A 22,985-nucleotide genomic window follows, 5' to 3' on the forward strand; every position below is an offset into this window, starting at 1 on the left:
GCTATTTTGTAACGAATCTTTATTTAAAAAGTTAAAACATGTCTGAATTTTATATATAGAATGCTTTTCTCTATTCTTACCTAAGTCTGTCTTAAATTGGGCTGTGGTTTAGCATTTGATACGCAATATTGATAAACCTAGATGGCAATTTTTTCATTAACCGCATTATCTATTTATATCTTGGAGACATCACTGATCATTTCTACTTTCACTTTTGGTTTATATAGATTGGCTGTATCGATGTTTAGTTCGTGGATCTCGTTTTATTTCTTTCTTAACCGGATTATTTTGTTATTATTTTTCATTGTCAGCAATGGTACTCATACGCCTTCATTTAATTCTCTATTTGTGTATTCACATGTCAGTTTAAGCGCTTGGAAGACTTTTGTGGCATCGGTTTATTTTTGGGTTTGGGAAACACTACGGACCTTACTGTTCGAACTAAGCAGTGTCTTCAATTCTGTACTCATTGTTGGTTTTAAAGATGTGTTGACCAGGTTACAATGCTGGATCGAGAACGTGCTATCTTGCAATTCCACAGATATGATATATAATTATACAAATTACACCGAACCGTATAGTACATCGGTCTTTTACTTACATCGGCGTCTGGAAAATCAACTGATTGTGGCACCAACCATAAGGCTATCTGTGATCAACACTGTACCAATGCCAAGACACATTTTGCTACATCATCCCGACAAGGACCAAACTTTATATCTAACTTTCTATTTCTTCCTTTGTTTGATATTTGCAATATTGTCGATTCTTTTCATGAGTTTCAGAAGATGTTTGAAGGTAAGTGGCTTATTTGATATTAGTTTGGTCTATTTGGACGATAAACAAATATTGTCACTTTCTGTTTCGTTTTTTAAAATTTACTAGCTCCTTATTGGAGTGAAAAGATAAAACCTCAAAATGATATCATACGGAGAAACGAAAGTAGGGAATTCCATGTGATTACATGATGTCAACGTAGGGTTTACCTGTCGTCATTTCATACCGACGCTATGAAAGTCGTAGCTGTACATGTCTTATTAGTGTTCTACAGTGTAAAATGTACTGCTCCATATATTGGAGACATATTATTAGTGATACAGGTATGTATGATTTATTTGTTAACTATTTTGTTCCAGAATTTCACTTTACAACATTTTAGAACTACGCGTAATAAATATTGGGATTCCATCACTATTAATTAGGCAGAATATTTAAGCATAGACGGTTTTAAAATATGAAACTAAAGTATGCAAATCACACTGCACTAATGGTGTTGTAGTTATTGATCAGAACTAAAAATCATTTCCACTTTCGCTTTCGTTCTAATAAATTAATTTTCACCTAATTAATGTTTTCGTTCTATCCGATTGCGTAATACCTTCCATTGTGTTCCCTGTTCTATATATTTCATTCCAGTGGGGCCCTGGGGCCCTACGCTTAAATAGCAACGAGTTAAGAGTTTTAATTGGTTTGGTCTATAGAGAAAAATAACGATGCGCATGCGCGAGTGTAGATGTGTTCCGGTAAAAGGCCTTAGCACGGTCAGCTCGCTGTCTATCAAACTGGCTCTCGCGCCAGGTGCAGAATAACTGTGTGCATCGGGCTCCATACTCAACAAGCATCTTATGAATAAACAGTATTTACTGGTTAAGAATTGTAAATTTCTTGTATAAAAGATGTTATGAATGTTTTTCGTCCATATGGTTAAGGCGTATAAAAAAAACTCTCAATGCAGAAATATATATTAAGTTTAGCTAATTATTGTACATAATTATTGAAATTAATTAATTAATTCAAGTTATTAAAAGAAATAAAGTTTAATAAATGTCACGGCACGACGGTAGGTAATTTGAACTTGGGTAATTAACACAGGTGGTTTCCAACTTATAAAAAAGGGGGAAGATGGTGGAGGGTATTGATATATATTTTAAATGACATGCCAGCGAACAATTAGCTCTAAGCTGACCGATCCATTTACAACGGGTAACTGTCAGTCATATTTGAGGCTGATCCTTACCTCACCTTCCCAACAAGAGGATGTTACAACAGTGAGCTTATAACATTTAATGCAGAAAAGGGGTACCTAATGAGATGTCGTAACTGCAACTCTGAATATTTATCAGGTACATAACTCAGAGTTATCTGTCATTGGAAATACAATTCAGAGAAAGGTATCAATTTCAAATCACAGCTGAAAAGTAATATTTGCTGCCGGATGTGTAGACTATAAGATAGTCTTAGACAAGGATGTTATTATGACCGCCATCAATTCGGCCATCATTCTTGCTGAAATAAAATGCCAGAAAGTGAATGGAACAATCAGAAATCTGTCATGCAAATGTGTCATGTAGGATCGTACATGGTATATGCTCGACAGTGGCTTGACGATTCCATTGGTGATCGTTCTATTTCGATGACTAAAATCTAACTAAGATTTACTATGGTAGATTCAATAGATAAGTGAAATATATTTTGTAGTTAGTTAATTTGTGAATTGATATTAATTGCATAAATATGGTTATTTATACTCCATAACTGCGCCATAACTGCGCATTGCAATTATATTTTGAATTAATGCATATAATTAATAATCTGTGACTTAGGTTTAATAATCCGCAACTTTGGTATAATTACTAGACAAATTTATAGTTCAAGGTCACATAATCCGGATACCTTCACTAAGGCTGCAAACGTTTTATTCAACTTTAAAAAATGTTCTTTTACCTTCTTAGAAATATGAACCGATTCACTTCAGTTAGCAATTTTATTACGATCACAACTGTATAATTCAAATGAAAGTCCATGGCTGATATATTCAAAATAACTTTGTTACATATGTACATTTTTTTCTATGCTATGTTTACTTTATTCAAATGCCAAGAAACTTTTATAAACTATTATATGTTCCTTTTTTTTCGTCACATAAGTAGATAACTAAATACATGTGCCTGTCTTACAGACTGATATTAGAGTTTAATTTGATATTGCAGTATAATTAACAATTTGCTTACTGATATTTCACATGATTAAATTGTTTTATCAATCAATTATGTAAAACTCTAAAATCATTCTGGAAATTCAGTGATTACATCGCCCTTGATGTTGAAAACATTTGGATCAAACAAGACCTTATGTAAACGTATGCTTTTTTGGGGCAATCAAATGTTAGCACATAATTTAATGTAAGTTTCAATATGATAACACAATGATTAATTGGCGTAAGGACAATACTTGGATCATTAAAAAGTATACATCAACTGCCATTAACGCAATCGTATTTTATCGGAATGCTTTCAGCGCTAAAAGTGCAAAATCAAAATTACTGCTAAATATGTACGTGTACAGTCAATCTATATTCAAACTGCTAGATGAAGGTCATTGCATTTGGTGGACAAAATCATGCTATAATTATTTTCCCTTCAACTTTCAATCTTCAGTGAGTGCGATGCCATTCTCATACCATGGCTTATGGTCATTATTCTGTACAGTATGAGCTTACGGTATGGTTTTCCTTCCATTAATGTACCATGTGATTGCTTCATGGGTGTCTGTACTATAGTCCAGGACCCTTGGAACCAGTAATCGACCGATGCTAATCCCTCGGCATTGTTTGGTTACCAGTAACTCGTGTCAAATATTCTGGACTATTACACAGACACCCATGATATATTTGTATAATAGAGTATTGTAACTTCTTTCTTTGTTCTGATGAGAGAAGATACAAACAAACTGTAATATCCTATTCTGTAATCGGTACATCATCCAAGTATGTTTCAAGATCTTATCACAACCAATTACATATACATCATTCAAACATAGCGGTAATGTTGTTTCAAAGGGAATTTTACATAACTTAAAAACACTTTGCAAACAGGGTTTTCTGTCACATTAATTGATATTTACAAAAAACAATATTCACATTCACTGGCTAGGCAAAGACCTTATACTGTGGATTGAGGTTTTTTGAACACGGAAGTAGAATTTTGTACATTGTTGTTTACAAAATTGCTTAAAAACTAGAAGAGTCGTGGCGTTGAAAATTAGGTGGACGTTTTATGTCCTGGTGAAATGAACACTGAAGAAATATCTTTAAAAAGATAAACGGCATAGTTTAAATGCTGGTGGTTATAATGTAAACTTGCTGGGGAAATAAATTAACGTTTCAGCGCGATAACAAAATTATATCCTCTTGAATCATTTTTGGTGATAATAAGACTGCATTTGAATCATAAATATAATTTTATTAATGTGTCACTTGACAAGACACACCCACTTATTCAGTTTGCATTCAATCTTAACTTTGTTTCGTTCTTAACTGCACATGTGCATTTTGCATTTACAGCTACATTGTCCAATCACATACCTCATCTTGACCAGTAACGCCACCTGTCGCGTCATATCCGGGGTCAAAAGAATATTAAACGGCTATGCCGAATAAAATTTGGTGATCGTAGATTTATTGGTTGTGGAAATATATAACCTACATGCATGTCTTACTATAGCGATGACTCATTCTCGCTGCATATAGGTATACGTATAGAGCCCATGTTGTGGCCTGCCTCCGTAATAGTGAAAATCTGCGCCTTCAGTCAGTAAATTCACCTGTAGTTTGTGTTATCAATTCTATGATATATAACCCAATATGTATATTGAATCAAACATGGAAGCTTCATTTTTATATATTAAAAAAAAACTGATAAAAATGATAATTTCACTTCGAAATCGTGTCTTTTGTGCTTAGAAAAGTATACCAAAGCCTATTAGCGACTTGAAAAACTGGGTAGTCACGTAACCATTTTAGGTGGACAGTGCATTTGTGTATCATTCCACTGTAAAACTTTGATTTCGATCACAAATTATTTCCACTTAAGACGGACTTAAATGGAATGTAACATTCTCATAAAAGTATACAATGCTACTACTACATGTACTTTTTTATGCTCTTATATTTTAAAATGACCAACATAGCAAAATATTGAAAGAGAATTTTCTAGTTTTGTTCCCGTGCACTGCCAATATCTTTCAAGCTTTTGATCTATTCTATGCATGTATTCATCGTGCAAAATTAACAGGTGTTTATAATGATGTTATATTAATAACTACTCACTATATTTAATGAACTGTGAAATACCTCATAAAAACAAATGCATCAGTGTTGTATAAACTGTCGTCTAGAAATGACTCAAATGTAGCCAAAATTGTGTCAATTGTATGTTGACATAATCCAAAAAAAAAAGGTTCTGCGGTCAAAGCAACCGGTGGACTCATTCTCGATACAATCCCTTGTAGCGAAAGCACAGTACATTAGCGATACACCTATTAATATGAATATAGAGCCCAATAGATCAAATAAGTTTTTATAACGGATCTAATGCTGTGACCGGGAATACAGACAGATTTATTAATTTCTTCTGGCCCTACCTCTTCATTGTAATGCTTCATATGTGTCATAAACAAAATAAACAAAGGAGTTTTACCATTAAGGCAACGAGACGGCCAGAGACCTATGCCGGCCTTGGCCTTTTGTCAGTCTCGTGTTTATCTACGAATATAACTTACTAGCACGCAGCCTTCAAGACTATGAGATGGATGGATTGAAGTTGAAATGATACATTCCTTTGAATTTTGGCTTTTTATTTATTTGAGAAAAAAACACTCCTGTATGATATTTCTACATCTTACTTTCAAAAGTGAAAAATATGCAATTGCCTGTACTATTAAAGTATTCCTAATATAATGCTCAGCTATTCGTTTAAGAATAAAATGAAGAGGCGCAGAAAACCGGATGAAGAAGAAGGAATCGACGATGACGACACACACTCGAAAGAGAAGGTTCCTATTCAGTTACTATTGTTGTCTGTAAAACAATTTATTTGTAAAGTGATATCAATATGTGGTCAATGAACTAATACAGTTTGATTGATATTTGTTTTGTCTAATCGGTTTGTCAATACCGATGTCTTTATGGCGTAAAATCAGTAGGCGAGTGCATCATAGTTTAACGGTTTGTGCTGATATTTGCACATAAAACGTTTTATTATTTTGAGTGAGAAGGAATTCTGTTCAACTAATTTGGGATGTATTTAAATATTGGCTAACAGAAACTGAAGAATCCAAACGCAACTTTGAATGACTTAGAAGAAAAAAGGAAAAAGGATGGAGCTGATGAAGAGGAACGCAGACAACAAGTAAAGTCTAAATAATTATAATTTATGAGTTCCGATCCATTTGTTATACCGTCCTCAATTAGTTTACACATTAGTTACATAAGAACTGAACTAACTCTAACTTTGTATCATAGAAAGTAAGGTTTCAGAACTAATTAATTAGTAAACTAATGCTTCTTTACATTTAGTCTAGTCTTGAAATATTTTTTAAAATTCAAGTTTAATCACATCATTTTACTGTCCTAAACAAAGCGAAATATAGTTTTTAAATGCATATCTAAGGATGAATACTGTGTTAGGATACTCATTGGTCATTCCCAGTAGATTTAAGTGATTTTTTTAGTTGATTTTATCTACCATTTTGTAATGAGAAAAGTACTTTATCCCCGAATACCTGATATTTTATATTGCTTAAAGATAGGTTCCTCTATCTCATTAGTTTCCACCACGACGTCACAATATTTATGATGCAGTACTTTCATTGAAGGCTTATTGAGTTGAAAATAGTCATCGATCCCCTAAATGTTAATGCTTCTATCACGTATAATTGCCACTAAATTACCGCCATGTTCGGTTCGTTACTAAGTATATAACATAATGTCATGTAATCGTTCGGGTCAAGTCAGTTTTGAATATTCGAAAGAATGTGTATTTTTGTGGATAGGAACTACATCAGAGGACAAACGTTGATTTCCCTAATTAAACTACTAGTTACTTTTCAAACCTTATAACAATCCAGGGGAAAAAAGAGATGATGACTTGATTGATATCTTTAATTATAACATAGACTATACGAACTGAAAATACTAGGGGAAGGGGGCACAGAGATATCTGTTTATCCTTTCAGTACTGTTACCATCTCAGAATGTTGTTAATGATTTTTTAATTCTGTTTTTATTATTGTTTTATTATTTTCTTTACAGGTATATTATATTTCTTATAATTAGCTCTAACAATGCATATTTGAAACCTTGTATTAATTAAGCTTGTACCGCATTTATCATGATGATTAAGAAAAAAATCAAATTATTAAAAAAAATGCAAATTGAAAAAGAGACTTGGTTAAGGTCAGTTTTACTATAATTTTCAGGATGAAAGGAAGAGGAAACGAGGGCAGGAACAAGCGGAGGAAAGGCGAAAGCAGGAAGAAATGGAGAGGAAACAAAATGAGGAAAAGGAGAGGAAACGAAAGGAGGAAAGGGAGCGAAAGAGACGACTGCAGGCGGAAATAGAGTCAAAGAGACGAAAACAGGAACTTCAGGTAAATAGTGGTTTGCGATCTTTGAATAATATCTGTATATCTGTTCGTATGATCATTTATCTTCGCCAGTGTCTAAGCAGATCGTAGACAACGCTTGGTAAAATATGGCTAATACTAATGTTAAGTAATTTAGTATTAAGAATTCAACACGAGTCTGCATAAGAGGGCAAAATTAGACGATTTGATGTAAAAGAACAACGATCAATAAAAACGAACAATAATGTGTATAATATCAGCAGAATTGGTATAATTAACGGTTTTAAAGAGGTGGTATCAAGGAGATATCTCATCGAACATAACACTTACAATAATAATTGGTGGTATAGGTGACATAATAATTGGTGGTATAGGTGACATAATATTGGTGGTATATGTGGCATAATAAATGGGGGTATGTAAGTGACATAATACTGGTGGTATATGTGGTATAATATATGGTGGTATAAGTGACATTAATTAATAGTGGTATAAGTGACAATATGAACGGTGGTATAGATGACATATTACAGTGTTGTATAAGTGACATATTAAATGGTGTATAGGTGACATAATAAATGGGGGTATGTAAGTGACATAATAATGGTGGTATATGTGGCATAATAATGGTGGTATAAATGACATATTACATTGTGGTATAGGTGACATAATGATAACAATAAATGATGGTATAAGTGACATATTAAATGGTGTATTTGTGACATAATAAATGGTGGTAAAGTGACATAATATATAGTGGTAAAGGTTACACAACAAAAGGTGGTGTAGATGGCAAAATAAATGTTGGTATAGGTGACATAATAAATTGTTGTATTTTGGTATCAATAAGTTTATTTATTACTATCAACAGTTTTTAAGAAAAGTTTTTAAGAGGTACCCCATCGTCTTTCTGGACCCGGCATAAAATTCTCCCAGTTGAACTTTCAATGTATGGACGTCGAAGTTTTCACAATCCTTTGGTCTAGGCCTACCTGTTGCAGATAGGAAATGTCTAAAGGAATCCACGGCCACATTGATGACCCTTTTGGTGTTTTTAGAATCCTTTTCTTGCAATAATTTCGCCAATTCCTCCTCTGTTGGCAGACGATAGCGTCCGCCGGCAGCCATTGTTGTTGTCAAGCAGAATACTCGGAACTTCTCTGATTCGACTACTTTTGAAGACGTTACGGAAGAGAGTTCCGAGTTGGGGCTCACGAGAGGGTGACATAACGATTTTGGAGGGCTCACGAGAGGGTGACATAACGAATGTTTTTAATCACGTGACATGGTTTTCACTAATCAGAAGCTGTGATACAAGTCTGAGGTATAATAATATACAATTATTGCCCTTGTTCCGGGTTGACATGAATATTTGACCACCCGAGAGGTGTCATGTCACCCAAGGGCGTAGCCCGAGGGTGACATGACACCTCAAGGGTGGGCAAATATTCATGTCAACTCGGAACAAGGGCAGTAATTGTTTTATTATACCGAAAAAAACATAAGTGAATTAATTTTGGTATCAATAAGTTTATTTATTACTATCAACAGTTTTTAAGAAAAGTTTTTAAGAGGTACCCCATCGTCTTTCTGGACCCGGCATAAAATTCTCCCAGTTGAACTTTCAATGTATGGACGTCGAAGTTTTCACAATCCTTGGTCTAGGCCTACCTGTTGCAGATAGGAAATGTCTAAAGGAATCCACGGCCACATTGATGACCCTTTTGGTGTTTTTATAATCCTTTTCTTGCAATAATTTCGCCAATTCCTCCTCTGTTGGCAGACGATAGCGTCCGCCGGCAGCCATTGTTGTTGTCAAGCAGAATACTCGGAACTTCTCTGATTCGACTACTTTTGAAGACGTTCCGGAAGAGAGTTCCGAGTTGGGGCTCACGAGAGGGTGACATAACGATTTTGGAGGGCTCACGAGAGGGTGACATTATGATATTCAGAGGGTGACATGATGTTTCGAAAGCGACAGCAAGTCAATAATGAATTATTTGGAAAGTTGTGGTTGACATAACGAATGTTTTTAATCACGTGACATGGTTTTCACTAATCAGAAGCTGTGATACAAGTCTGAGGTATAATAAAATAAATTGTTGTATGTGTGACATAATAAATTGTTGTATGAGTGACATAATAAATTGTTGTATGTGTGACATAATAAATTGTGGTATAGGTAACATAATAAATGACGGTAAAATGGTAAAGGCGACATAATAAATTGTGGTATAATGTGACATAATATATATTGGTATATGTGATATAAATAATGATAGTAAACAGTAGTGACAAGAAGTTTTCAAGTTAACATTTATTCGCTTACCTATGATGAAGACTGAAAATGACCATACCAATCAATCGTCCTTCCTTCTCTCCTCACACTTATTGAACTTGATCATCGAGTGCAGTTCATTAATAAACACGGTCCATTATGATATGTACAACACAATGTACAACGAAACTCAGTCAAACAAATTACAAAATTTACAAAACGTTTTAGCTGTATGCCTGTTCATTAAAATACCGACAGATTTGTAACTATAGTATGTTAAAGAGATTCTTATTTATTATTTCTATAATCTTTTTGAACATTGTTTTCTTCACACTCAGAAACTTCGTAAAGATATTGAGAAAAGCAAGAAACCTGGTTGTTGGAAATATAACGGTCAACCAAGGGTAGGTTTGTTGTTTTTGTTTTTTTGTATACCATCTTCACCGCATGATTCTGTTTATTGATTAGGTTGCAATATTCCCTGATCATTAATTAGTTTATAACTGCCTAGTAATCCATGTTAACTATATCCATGTATTTTAGAAATAAGCAATACATATACATGTGATATTTTGATCGCTAATGTACTATACTGATAGAAAATAATGTGCTAGTTGTGCCTCTGTCCAAAAACATAAATTTGTATTTTTTTTTCTGGCTTTTGCTATGAAACTTGATTAAATGATATTATAAGAAAACTATATTTTCATATAATGTTATTATAATATTATATATATATATATATATATTCGTGACGTCACACCATTATGTACTGTTACTATGTACCTGAAGATCTAATAGAGTGAAAGCGCTAGTGCAAAATGTAACGTCTTCTTTTGTCAATTATCAGTGTATATATATAATTATTATATTATTATATATGTAATATTATTATATATATAATATTTTGAATATCTGCTAGTGCATATGGCTGCATTCTGAATATTAATATATATATATTAATATATATTCTAAATATTTTCCATTTCCAGGGATTACCAAATTTAGGGAATACGTGCTACATGAATTCAATTCTTCAGGTATGATATACATTTCTCTTTGTTAACATATACAATGTAACAACCCACACGACTGTTAGTTTGGGTGATACGATATCTCAAAGGTAAGCAAAAGTAGGGATAATTCAATTTCAGGTGAAGATGAAAATGGCGGCTGGTTGTAAACACACTTTAGGATTGGTAAAACAATATTCGTTATTAACTTAATCTTCCTTGTCCAAATGTTTTTTTCAGTCGATGTTTGTAATTTTCAAATATGTTTTTATTTTTCTTTATTTCACAGTGTAATAATCTTTAACTTTAAAAAAAAATTTGCTTTCCGGATTGAGTGCAGAAACACGTGTTTGAGAGAATAGAGGAAGGTTGCATATAAATGGCAATGATTTGCTATTGGCAATGTAACATTTGATTATGAAACTTAAGGTCTGAAAAAAGCATTAATGCCACAATGCATACAAAAACGTAAAGTTTGTATGTAATAACGTAACTTGTTATTTCAAATCATTTTGATATTTTTATCTATCAGAATGTTTTAAACTTATTTCAATAAAAAGAAATAATATTTGATGTTCAAAGGCAGTGGTTCTTATTGATGTGATCAAATTGTAATTCTGTTTTCAGTTTTACATCTTAAGAGATAGAGCTTGTACAGGCATAGCCTGTCTAAAAACACAAATACACAATATGTGAACGAAGTTATGTTACCTCTTCATCCAGACACAATTCTTCGGAAATCACAATAGTCAAAAAATGTTGTTTTTCGTTTCGTTTGGATTCATCTTTTAAGACGTTTAATAATTAATCTTTGAAAGCAAATTAATACATTTTCAGGTTCTTAGCTGGACACCGTTGCTGGGAGAGCAGCTTGCAGAACAGTTATCGAAATCAGTCGAAAATGAAAACATCGAAGTAAGACAGCTGTCCATTGGTTACATATATATACATGTATAATTAAACAATATAAACGGTATAGCACTTTGATCAAATTGCAATTCTAGCTTTTTTCCTCAAAGAATTTAGATTATTAAAGTAAAGTGAAATATGCATTATTTTAGCGATGTTTACCTACAGTACTGCAGTGATGATGTTATTGATAAAATGAATAGATTTGTCTGATAAGAGCATTTTTGTTTTCTGTATCCACAGACAGACATCAGAAACAACGTACAGGCTCGTTTATTTCTGCTTCTTCAAAACGTCCATTCGGAAAACAAATCTTCAACGACATTGGATTTCAGTATCCCTAATGACATATTGAAAGAGGCCAGGAAACTGTAAGGATATGTTAACACACAAACACAACCGCGTTACATTTTGAAAACAACATAACGGCTTAAATGCATATGCCTGATCTGTTGGTATAGGATTTCGAGATATCTGAAGATATTAGCATACTATGTATTACAATGAAAAACAAAGTAAAAATATATTTCATACCAGTTTGCAAATACGCTTTATTACTGCACACCTAGAAAATCTAGATTATCATTTTGAAAACATAATATTGGATACATAAGATTTAAATCAATATCTATTCTTTGAAGTTGCCTTCGAGCACTTGCATTTGGTTTAACCTATTGCACATAAATATGTTTCGTTAGCTTAAACTGAGTGGTTTCACAAAAGAGGAACGTCTTTTTATACAGAGAAGAAATAAGAACCTCTTTTTAAAAGTACAAAATTTACATTTATAACTACAAACTTCTATTTTTCTTTTAATTGATTCTAAATATTCAAATTTGACCTTTTTGTATCTTTAGTAACGACCAGTTTATGGGATACCGGCAACAAGACAGCTTTGAAATGTACAACACTTTGATTGGCGGAGTGGAAGATGAGGCGAGAGTATTACCCTGTAATGTATGTATTGAAAGGTTTGATGAAGTATGGATTGAATGGCAGGAGTTGTTGGAGATTTTCTTTGTTTTTTATTTTGTTGTAGTGCACAAATGGATAGGTGGACAATTTTAGTCTACAGTGTAAACATTTATAGCAAAATCATATCGGATGATAACCATCCAGTATTTTATCCTTTAATCAACGTCCTGTATGTCAAATGGAATGAAAAGCTATTTTGATTATTTACTCATGTGGTTTAACCATTGTAATTGATCTTATTTGTATACGTCCGTAAGTCTTTCCCCTTGTTCATCCCACATACTGTAGGTGTCAGCTGGTATTCATTTATATATTCCGACATTAGTATTCGTATACATGATCTAGTAGTTGTAAAGCTAGTATACCAATAAGTGCGTTGTGTATATCTGTGCGGGTGTGGGTGTGTATAGATGTGAATCATTCCTTGTTGTGAATGTATATGGTTTGTTTTCATTCTGTTTCTGTCTTGAAATATGTCGTTATTTTATACTGAACAAAACGAGTCAAGGATAAACATTTATTATTTGTAACTTAAGTTTCTTTTCTTACACTTTAAATATTTTGAAATATATCTACACAACCTCTCTTGTGAATCTTGATAAACTTAGATAACTATGCAAATGTCCTTTTTTTCCTGGAACAGCTTGTCAAAAGTTACATCTCCTTGCATATTATGTCAGAATTTATAGAACTGTGTTCTCCATGGATTACTTATTTTTTTCATTAACTGAATTTGTTTATTTCAACCCTTTTCATTTAAATTATGTATAGCTCTGGTAACATATTTCCTAACCTTTCCTTCTTCATACTGTTTAGATAATATGCTTTAGTTTAATTGATTCCTATTGAAATATCACTGATGTTTTTTGTGTCTGATTTATTGTAGTATGCTGGCGAAAAGAGCATGACAGGTAATAGTTCAATTTTATTTCGTAACAATTTTCGACTCTACATTATACTCTGTAAATCCTTTAGAATTGATAACAACGAATATCATAAAGGTTGTTTTATTAGATGACAATTAACAACAAAAACATCCATGTTTTAGACAACGAAGTTCTCATGCGGAAATCAAACGTATCGAGGCTTCTGGGTGGAACCTTCATGACAGTGTGGTACTACGAATCATGTGAACACGTATGTACATATAAAAACGCGAAACGGTATAAATAATCTACACTTATACATATAAGTGTATCAGTTATGAGCAGATTAAAAATATTGCTTGTTAAAACATTTCTGTATGCGTAGTTTGACAGAAATGTATTTTATAAAGCGGAATTGAAACCCTAACTTGCTCATTATTTAACAAAAACAAAAACAAAAACAAAACAAAAAACGAAAAAAAATGATACACTTTATATTTATATATATGTGTGTGTGTGTATTTTATATATTATGATTAGATTGGAACATATTCAACCGATACATGCATCTTTACGCGAGCGCCTTGAACCAAGTATAGTTCTGATTATCTAATTGAAGTTATTCAGTTTCGTGGATAATTGTGTTTTAAAGGTGGAGCTAACATTCCAGAGGTTCACAAGTGTTAGCGCACCAGTCCCTAAGCCAAAGTCCCTCCAATCGGTAAAGTATCACGCATATTTTTTCGCATATGTTTAAAACCATTTATATATGCAACAATAAATTCCATGCATATGCATGCTTACATACAAGACGTACATATATGTATATCTGTTTTATATTAACTGACATGCTCAAGAAGCGTGGACATTATTTTGATGAGGCTGATTGATATCAGCGATAATCAAAGATCATTCCAATCGTTCCGTTAGGAAACTAAAACTGTATCATGACTTTTAAAAAAGTGATTCAAATAACTAATTGTATAGGTAAATTTCATGAGATTAAATACACGACAACAAAATAGTAAAAATAAACAAATATTACAGTACATGTATATGGAATTATTTCAATATTTTCTCACTACATTTCTGTATCTGCCTTGCATCAAACATGTACGTAAATATTTCTGTTACATATTTCACATCAATAACTGTTTTTCTCTCTAGAAGTGTAAGGAAGCAAGCATATGCATGCACAGACAACAAATAAGAAGAAATTGATTTTTACAGATTAACAACAAGCGAAAAAGTCCTGAACCAGCTGATGATATTGCTGATCAAGTTGAAGATGACCATTCTAGGGACAATTCAGAAATAGGAAACAACCTAGACATTGATGAATTCCATCCAACCAAAAAGGTATGTATTTTTTTATATAATAATTACAAAATCAAAACATATGAGTTTTGCGATTAAAATACAAACGTAGATATTTTAAAGAATTTTTTACAAATAAATATTTGAAAATAATATTACGCAGATAATAAACTTTTCAGACGGAGCTACATGCAGCTAGTAAAAACTCGTATTAACTTAATGTAATTGTAGTTGAAAAGGTATGCTTTTCATGGTTGCATTTGCTGATAATTTACAATTGTGTAGCCGTATTGTACTACAAAATATCACATACTTTTATTCGCTCTTATCATTGTTATATCTTCTCATTGTTTTCTCTGAAAAAGAGATCATATGACAAAACCTTTGATGAAGAGGACAAAGACAATGCAAACTCATTCCTCGAATTATGCGGCGAAAATAATATTTGTGGAAAAGGGCCCTCGTCAACATCCACACACAGACCAATGCAGGATGAAAAAAAGAATGAAAAGAAAAATAAGAAAAGAAGAAAACAGAAGAAACGAAAAAGAACTAATCAATTCGAAGATAACGTCAAAGTAAAGGCAAAGATCGGAAACGATCGGGAGGTAGACAGGAACGGCCAAAGTTGCTTGACATTACAAGAAGAAACAGGACATAACAGCACATCTGGGATATCTGCAATTAGTAGCAGCCCATCTGATATATCCACAAATGAACATAGCAGCACATCTGAGAAATCTGCAAATGGACATAAAAGCACACTTGAAACATCTGCAAATGAACATAGCAGCACACCTGAGAAATCTGCAAATGGACATAGCAGCACACTTGAGACATCTGCAAATGAAAATAGCAGCACACTTGAGACATCTGCAAATAGACATAACAGCACACCCGAGACATCTGCAAATGAACATAGCAGCACACTTGAGACAAATGCAAATGGACATAGCAGCACACTTGAAACATCTGCAAATGAACATAGCAGCACATCTGATATACCTGCAAATGAAAATAGCAGCACACTTGAGAAATCTGCAGATGGACATAGCAGCACACTTGAGACATCTGCAGATGAACATAGCAGCACACCAGAGACATCTGCAAATGAAAATAGCAGCACACCTGAAACATCTGCAAATGAACATAGCAGCACATCTGATATACCTGCAAATGAACATAGCAGCACACCTGAGACATCTGCAAATGAAAATAGCAGCACACCTGAGAAATCTGCAAATGAACATAGCAGCACACTTGAGACATCTGCAAATGGACATAGCAGCACACCAGAGAAATCTGCAGATGGACATAGCAGCACACTTGAGACATCTGCAAATGGACATAACAGCACACTTGAGACATCTGCAAATGAAAATAGCAGCACACTTGAGACAAATGCAAATGGACATAGCAGCACACTTGAAACATCTGCAAATGAACATAGCAGCACATCTGATATACCTGCAAATGAAAATAGCAGCACACTTGAGAAATCTGCAGATGGACATAGCAGCACACTTGAGACATCTGCAAATGAACATAGCAGCACACCAGAGACATCTGCAAATGAAAATAGCAGCACACCTGAGAAATCTGCAAATGAACATAGCAGCACACTTGAGACATCTGCAAATGGACATAGCAGCACATCTGATATACCTGCAAATGAACATAGCAGCACACCTGAGACATCTGCAAATGAAAATAGCAGCACACCTGAGAAATCTGCAAATGAACATAGCAGCACACTTGAGACATCTGCAAATGGACATAGCAGCACACCAGAGAAATCTGCAAATGAACAAAGCAGCACACCTGCGACATCTGCAAATGAACATAGTAGCACACCTGAGACATTTGCAATTGAACATAGCAGGTCAACTGATATATCCGCAAATGAAGATAGCACCTCATCCGATCTATCTGCAAATGAAAATAGCAGCACACTTGAGACATCTGCAAATGAACATAGCAGCACACCTGAGACATTTGCAAATGAACATAGCAGGTCAACTGATATATCCGCAAGTGAACATAGCACCTCATCCGATCTATCTGCAAATGGACAAAGCAGCACACTTGAGACATATGCAAATGGACATAGCATCGCACCTGAGACATCTGCCAATGGATATAGCATCACCTCTGAAATATCTGCCAATGGACAAAGCAGCGCAACTGAGATATCCGCAAATGACCATAATAGCTCAACTGATATATCTGTAAATGAACATAGCAGCACAACAGCTATATCCGCAACTGGACATAGCACCACATCCGAGAATCCTGCAAATGGACATAGCAGCACACCTGAGACATCTACAAATGAACATAGCAGCACACAAGAGACATCTGCAAATGAACATAGCAACACACCTGAGAAATCTGCAAATGGACATAGCAGCACACTTGAAACATCTGCAAATGAACATAGCAGCACATCTGAGAAATCTGCAAATGGACATAGCAGCACACTTGAAACATCTGCAAATGAAGATAGCAGCACATCTGATATACCTGCAAATGAAAATAGCAGCACACTTGAGACATCTAAAGATAAACAAATTTACCAGGCAATACAAGAGGAAGTGGCATCATCCACGAGACTAGTATCTCCTACAATGTCCAATTCACTTTTAAGAGACCATAACGGCAATGATCAAACAAGTACTCGAAGGGAAAAAGAATTCATGGATTGGACACAGACAGACCAAGCTCCTGACATCATAGTGGATATGGCTGGCTGTGCTGATAGACAACAAACAAGGACTCGTGAGGAGGATGAAGACATGGATTGCATACCGACCAATCAAGGTCACGACAGCATAGGGGATGAAGCTTGCTCTGCTGATAGAGACATCGCAAAAAGCAACCGTCCTACAAAGGCTGGTGACAGAGAATATCCTAAAAGCAATGAAGAATCAGATTTTGAAAATCATCGTCCGAGTCAAGATGCTATCGAATTGAGGAAAGAAGATCAGAAAAATAAAATACTTCCACATCAACCGTTGGAAGTGATGCGGGAAGATCCCACTGATCTTGAAAGGGGACTTTTTGAATTGACAGAAGAGGAAATTTGGGACGAGGAGATGATCGGATGCCGTATCTGTAATTCCTCAAATACACACGGTATGGCCTTTTCTATATAAATTAAGGTAAATGGGTGGTAGGACTTCCTAGCATCTTTATATTGAGGAACACTAAATTAACGTCAGCATACGATCATTTGGCGACAAAAAGGTATCTTAATGTATATAAATATCATGTCGTTTGCTGACAATTGAAAAGTCACATACAACGACATCAAACGGCACTTCGTATCTCCTGTAAAAGCTACATTAATAAATCATATATTGTATTTATATATGTGTACTCTGTTTGATTGGAAGACATTTTCAAATATGTTTTGTCATTCACACGTAAAATGTCTCTAACAAATCTACAGGGAAACAAACTCACAAGAAACTCCTGATCATCGGTTTGCCGCCAGTATTTGTTGTTCACATCAACAAGATAGAAAAGGTAAATACGTAAAATGTACTTGTTATCTGTCCTGATTTCTACTAACAGTTTTGAATTAACACCATGGGAATATAAAGAACAGTTATATAACAATCGGGACAGCTTTTTAATATTTTTATTGTTTAGATTTCAATTCAAAATACTGCTTCTTTGTTTACATTTCAGTCAATCTTATATTCAAGATTATACTATTTCAGGACGGATATGGAGGCCTACGGAAGATCAACAAGACGGTAACATATCCTAAATATCTTAACGTAGCACCATTCTGTTCTTCGGCTCTTCTGAAAACTCAGGTAAGTTATCGAGGAATTTCTAGTGTGAACGCAAATGATGTCTTAATAAGCACCTCAAATAGGGGATATATTCTATATATTCGTTTTTCGCTAAATACATAGCATTTTTTATCATTTCCTGTCTTAGATATCCATTGCTCTATAAAAAGATGTCTTTGTCTAATGTCTTATAATCATTCTAGTAAAATTGATATGGAAGGAAATTTCCTTAACGTTTGGCTACCCTACATTGACCCGCGTTGTTAGCACGAATACAATATTATTTATACACTTCCTACAGGCAGGGGGTACCCCTCGTACCTGGTTTAGACTATATGGAGTTGTCAGTCATGGCGGATCGATCCACGGCGGACATTACACTGCCTACGTCAGAGCCACTCCCCAGAATGCATCTGCACTTTATAGCAACTTCCTGCAGACGAAATGGATGGACCCTGAGCGAGTAGAAGAGGATATAAAGAAATTTTGGCAGAACAGTACTCACAGTCATAATATGTCACCAACAAAATCACCACAGGATGATGACAGAGAGACCTGGTACTACGTCAGTGATAGTATGGTTCAGCCGAGTGATGAGTATACAGCAGCCAACGATGGGAACGCCTATATCCTGATGTACGAGAGGTGCTGCTAGAAAAGGCAAAAATAACAAAAAATATTTTTTATCAATATCGAAGTGTTGTTTTTCATTGACATTCCAAGCAACATGTAAACCGTTTATAATTGATAGCGTATGATAGATTTTTCATTCAAAAGATGATAACACATCAGCATTTCAATATATGAATAACTGATTAGTGTTGGGTGACATACATGCATTGAAGTGTATTCTTTCAAAAAGAATATACAATGTACTAGGTTTGATGTGTTAGCATGCGTTATTCAAAACATTATTGTTTATAAAAAAAATAACATATTATCACGTAGTATCATTGGTAATAAAATTACTTTTTATTAATATCCATTATAATGTGTATACTTTAATTATGATTCATATTTGCAAATGCCTATCTAATTTTGATATTACATTTTACAAATGGAAGAAAGATGATTAACCATCTATTTGTAGGTTGAATGGTTTTGAAAATCAGCCGTAATTTGATTTATAATCAGAATTATTTTATGTTAAATTACAGTTTTAATTGTGTATAAATAAGTGGACGATTGAGATTTATAATCATTTTGCTGTATGATGCTATACATTAAGTAGACTGAATGGTAAGGTTTAAGCGGTGGTGTTAGATTCTATATAACTGGCGTGTATAAAGCAAATGTGTCATTTTTGGATACAATTAAATCACGCATAAAACTCACCTCAATACGGAGTGGCTAATGTCTTAGTGAAGATTGTTATTACTATTTGGTGAAGAGGGTCAATGCTATTTAATGAAGAGAGTTATTATTATTGAGTGAGGAGGGTCATTGCTATAAAGTGAGGAGGGTTATATTGTTTTAATGAAGAGGGCTATTTCTATTTAGTGTAGAGGGTTATTATTATTGCTTAGGTGCTTAGGGTTTACCCACTTCCTAGCCTAGACTGGCTTGTGTCCCTTGGGGAGACTAACCCATTATCCAGTCAACTGGGTCAATATTATTAACCATATAATCAACTAACGTTATATAAAGACTACAGTGGTACAATCTATAAATGCGGATACAATATATAATATATTTATTGTAAACGTATTCCTCCAAAATGTTAGAATTTCACTAAAAAGGAATAAATTTAGCTTTGTTCAAACTCTAAAATGTATGTACCTATAATCTACTATTTTATCATTACTTGTTAAAATGTATTGTACAATTTAATGTATATCCAATGAACTTTTTTCTCTACGTATGGGATACTTTGTAAGAGACAATATTCTTATTGTGATAAGCTAAAAGACAATGCTTTTTTTATATTATTGTACATGCTGTATTTTCTGGTGGTGTCTAACTACTGTGTGATGTATATAAGTGATGAATTAGATAAATGTACAACAAAAATAAAAATACATCATGCTCATTAATCAAAAACAAATGCTGTCCTTATTTAAATTGGGCAATGTGATCAAATTAATTTGTCTTGAATTACTTGACGGTTACTAAACGACAATTACGCATACTTTATATTTAGAACATAAACCATATCCTCTTTATGTATGTGAATAGATGGTCTAAGGGAGATAATTTTTATTTCATTTTAGCAAATGTCTTTATCAGCATTAGCGCTTCAAAAAATGTTTGTGCATTAAGACTTCTTCGGTATCGGTTGATGTTTTATGATGATACAGAGGGATTTTAATTATAAGCTTTGTGATAATTTGAAATCCTTTTCTTGCTGAAGAGAATTGTTTGGGTGTGAAAACATAAATGTTGATATGTATAGTTGCTACTTCATACATTCGAGGATGTATGTTATAAATAAACATTCAATCTATTTTCTCATTTAATACATAGTAACCGGGGCTTTCGATAACATTGTGCAGTTAAACATAATTAATTGTATTTAATATGTAAATAGCTGAGCTTGTTAATTAAAATAATCTTTATGCATATATATAGTTCAGTTGTTTCATTTGTCCATACTGACCTTCGTTTTATATATTGCATGTCTATATACATGTCTTGTAGGTTAACCGGAGAAATATGAAAAAAAAAGTATTTCAACAATTTGATGAAAAATATAGAGCATCAAAGTTTATACAAAAACTAGTGATTGTTTATAAGTCGTTGTAATAAGGTATGGTATATGTGTATGGTAATTACCAATCGCAGATGTGTATTTTGTTTGCCGTATCGATATCTTTTTTTCGGTTCAGACGGGGAATTAGGCCCAAAAATGTTTGCCTCAATTTTAAGAAATTGCGTTAATCGTTATTCTCTCTGATGTTTTTCAGGAGATATGAAAAAAGACAGACATACATAAATCATTTGCATAGAAGTGCTATTTAACGACATTTCAAGCAAGAAAATCAGAGTATCAATCCAAATTTTGCAAAACATATACAGCCGCCATTTGAATTTTAAGGTCAACAGTGAATCGATGTTATGTTTTTATAACGTCAAACATGGTCAAACAAACGCTCCCACTTCATGTGCCTGTTAAAGACACTCGTGAGCATAACGGCATGGTTATTGTTTACAAAATGTCTGATGCACATGAGCCTCCTGTGTTCTGAAACTTGCACTTAATGAATGTTCTTCCAAAATGTGCAGATGACTTAATAAATTAAATGTCAAAAGCAAGACCCATGGATAGCCATGATACGTATTAACAACTGGTTAAGTTACTTCTGTTCCACTGCGCCAGAATAGTGATTTATATACCTGTAAAATATCACTAGACTTGATATTTATATCAAACTTAAGTTAATGAATGATCAGAAAACATCTGTCATCGGGATTAATGGTGTTATAGATATGTACAGGAAAACATTATCGTAATCCGTACGTGATTCATGATTTAACTTACTCGTGAAGATTAGCATGGTGAGGTGAGGGACGGATTAACGTATCATCAGTGATGTATATGGCCAGTGATTCTGATGTCGTGACGTTACCTGAAACAGACACCGTTTACTGTACATCTACAGAACATCAAGCCTTATTCTCATTGTAAGTTTTCTAGAGTATCCATACAAACATATAGTTTGCTTATACTATTCCATTCCCTATAGATATCGGTTCAGAAAACTATTTCGTTTAAATGTAGCAATTATTGAATCAATGCATACTTCTTCTGCATAAATACGTATGAAAGAAACAGCTGAATGCTGTCCTCAGCATAACTATCGAGTCCTGGACAGACGACAAAACTATATGATGTCCACAGTATAGCAGGCGGATCATAGACGGACGAAACATCGGTATTGTGTATCCGGCATAACTGACGGGTCCATGACGGACGAAATAGGCGAGATGTTACCAGCTTAACTGACATGTCCTAGACATGATCATACAGTTTTATGATGTCCCCAGCATAACTGACGGATCCTAGACGGACGAACCAGCAGTATGATGTTCCCAGCATAACTGACGGGTCCATAACGGACGAAATAGGTGAGATGATACCAGCTTAACTGACAGGTCCTAGACAGATGATACAGTTTTATGATGTCCCCAGCATAACTGACGGGTCCTAGACGGATGAAACAGTCGTATGCTATCCCCAGCATACAGCTGCATACTGAATCTATTACTAAAACATTTTAAAATGCTAACATATTAATGTCTCCGCGTAAAACACTTGGAGTTTAACTTTCACGATCTTGCCTATTGTAGTTTACTTTAAACTTTGCTTAAAACTTGTAAGTGATTTTGATTTCTTCATAATTATTATTTTTTCCTTAAACAAATGAACGCAGTTACATCTGCGTTTTCTTACAAAGTATTTTATATGATCCCTTCTTCTTTA

At 34.0% G+C, this 22,985-nt stretch overlaps 1 protein-coding gene across 2 annotated transcripts; it reads left to right on the plus strand.

Annotated features, from left to right (window-relative positions):
* The first annotated feature begins 217 nt into the window (after positions 1-217).
* Positions 218-21,126, plus strand: LOC117327647 (sericin 1-like). 2 transcript variants are annotated; one of them, XM_033884718.1, is made up of 17 exons: positions 218-798; positions 5,758-5,832; positions 6,102-6,188; positions 7,258-7,428; positions 10,021-10,086; positions 10,675-10,722; positions 11,533-11,610; positions 11,848-11,975; positions 12,462-12,561; positions 13,466-13,490; positions 13,628-13,716; positions 14,098-14,166; positions 14,676-14,804; positions 15,128-17,897; positions 18,214-18,290; positions 18,488-18,586; positions 18,867-21,126. In XM_033884718.1, exons 1-17 carry the CDS (start codon positions 241-243, stop codon positions 19,218-19,220), a joined length of 4,923 nt encoding a protein of 1,640 aa, XP_033740609.1. In that variant the 5' UTR covers positions 218-240; the 3' UTR covers positions 19,221-21,126. The 2 variants fall into 2 exon arrangements, with proteins under 2 accessions (XP_033740609.1, XP_033740610.1); XM_033884719.1 differs by lacking the exon at positions 218-798 and adding an exon at positions 944-1,100.
* The last annotated feature ends 1,859 nt before the right edge of the window (positions 21,127-22,985 follow it).

The sequence above is a fragment of the Pecten maximus genome, chromosome 5, assembly GCF_902652985.1.
Source record: "Pecten maximus chromosome 5, xPecMax1.1, whole genome shotgun sequence".
NCBI classification, from domain to species: Eukaryota; Metazoa; Mollusca; class Bivalvia; order Pectinida; family Pectinidae; genus Pecten; species Pecten maximus.

What these genes read in the sequence shown, in the direction of transcription:
- LOC117327647 (XM_033884718.1), top strand. Translation starts at nt 241, where the DNA reads ATGTTTAGTTCGTGGATCTCGTTTTATTTCTTTCTTAACCGGATTATT. An exon ending in ACACACACTCGAAAGAGAAG is followed by an intron (nt 5,833 to 6,101) that starts GTTCCTATTCAG and finishes ATTGGCTAACAG; the next exon opens with AAACTGAAGAATCCAAACGC. An exon ending in CGAGAGTATTACCCTGTAAT is followed by an intron (nt 12,562 to 13,465) that starts GTATGTATTGAA and finishes GATTTATTGTAG; the next exon opens with TATGCTGGCGAAAAGAGCAT.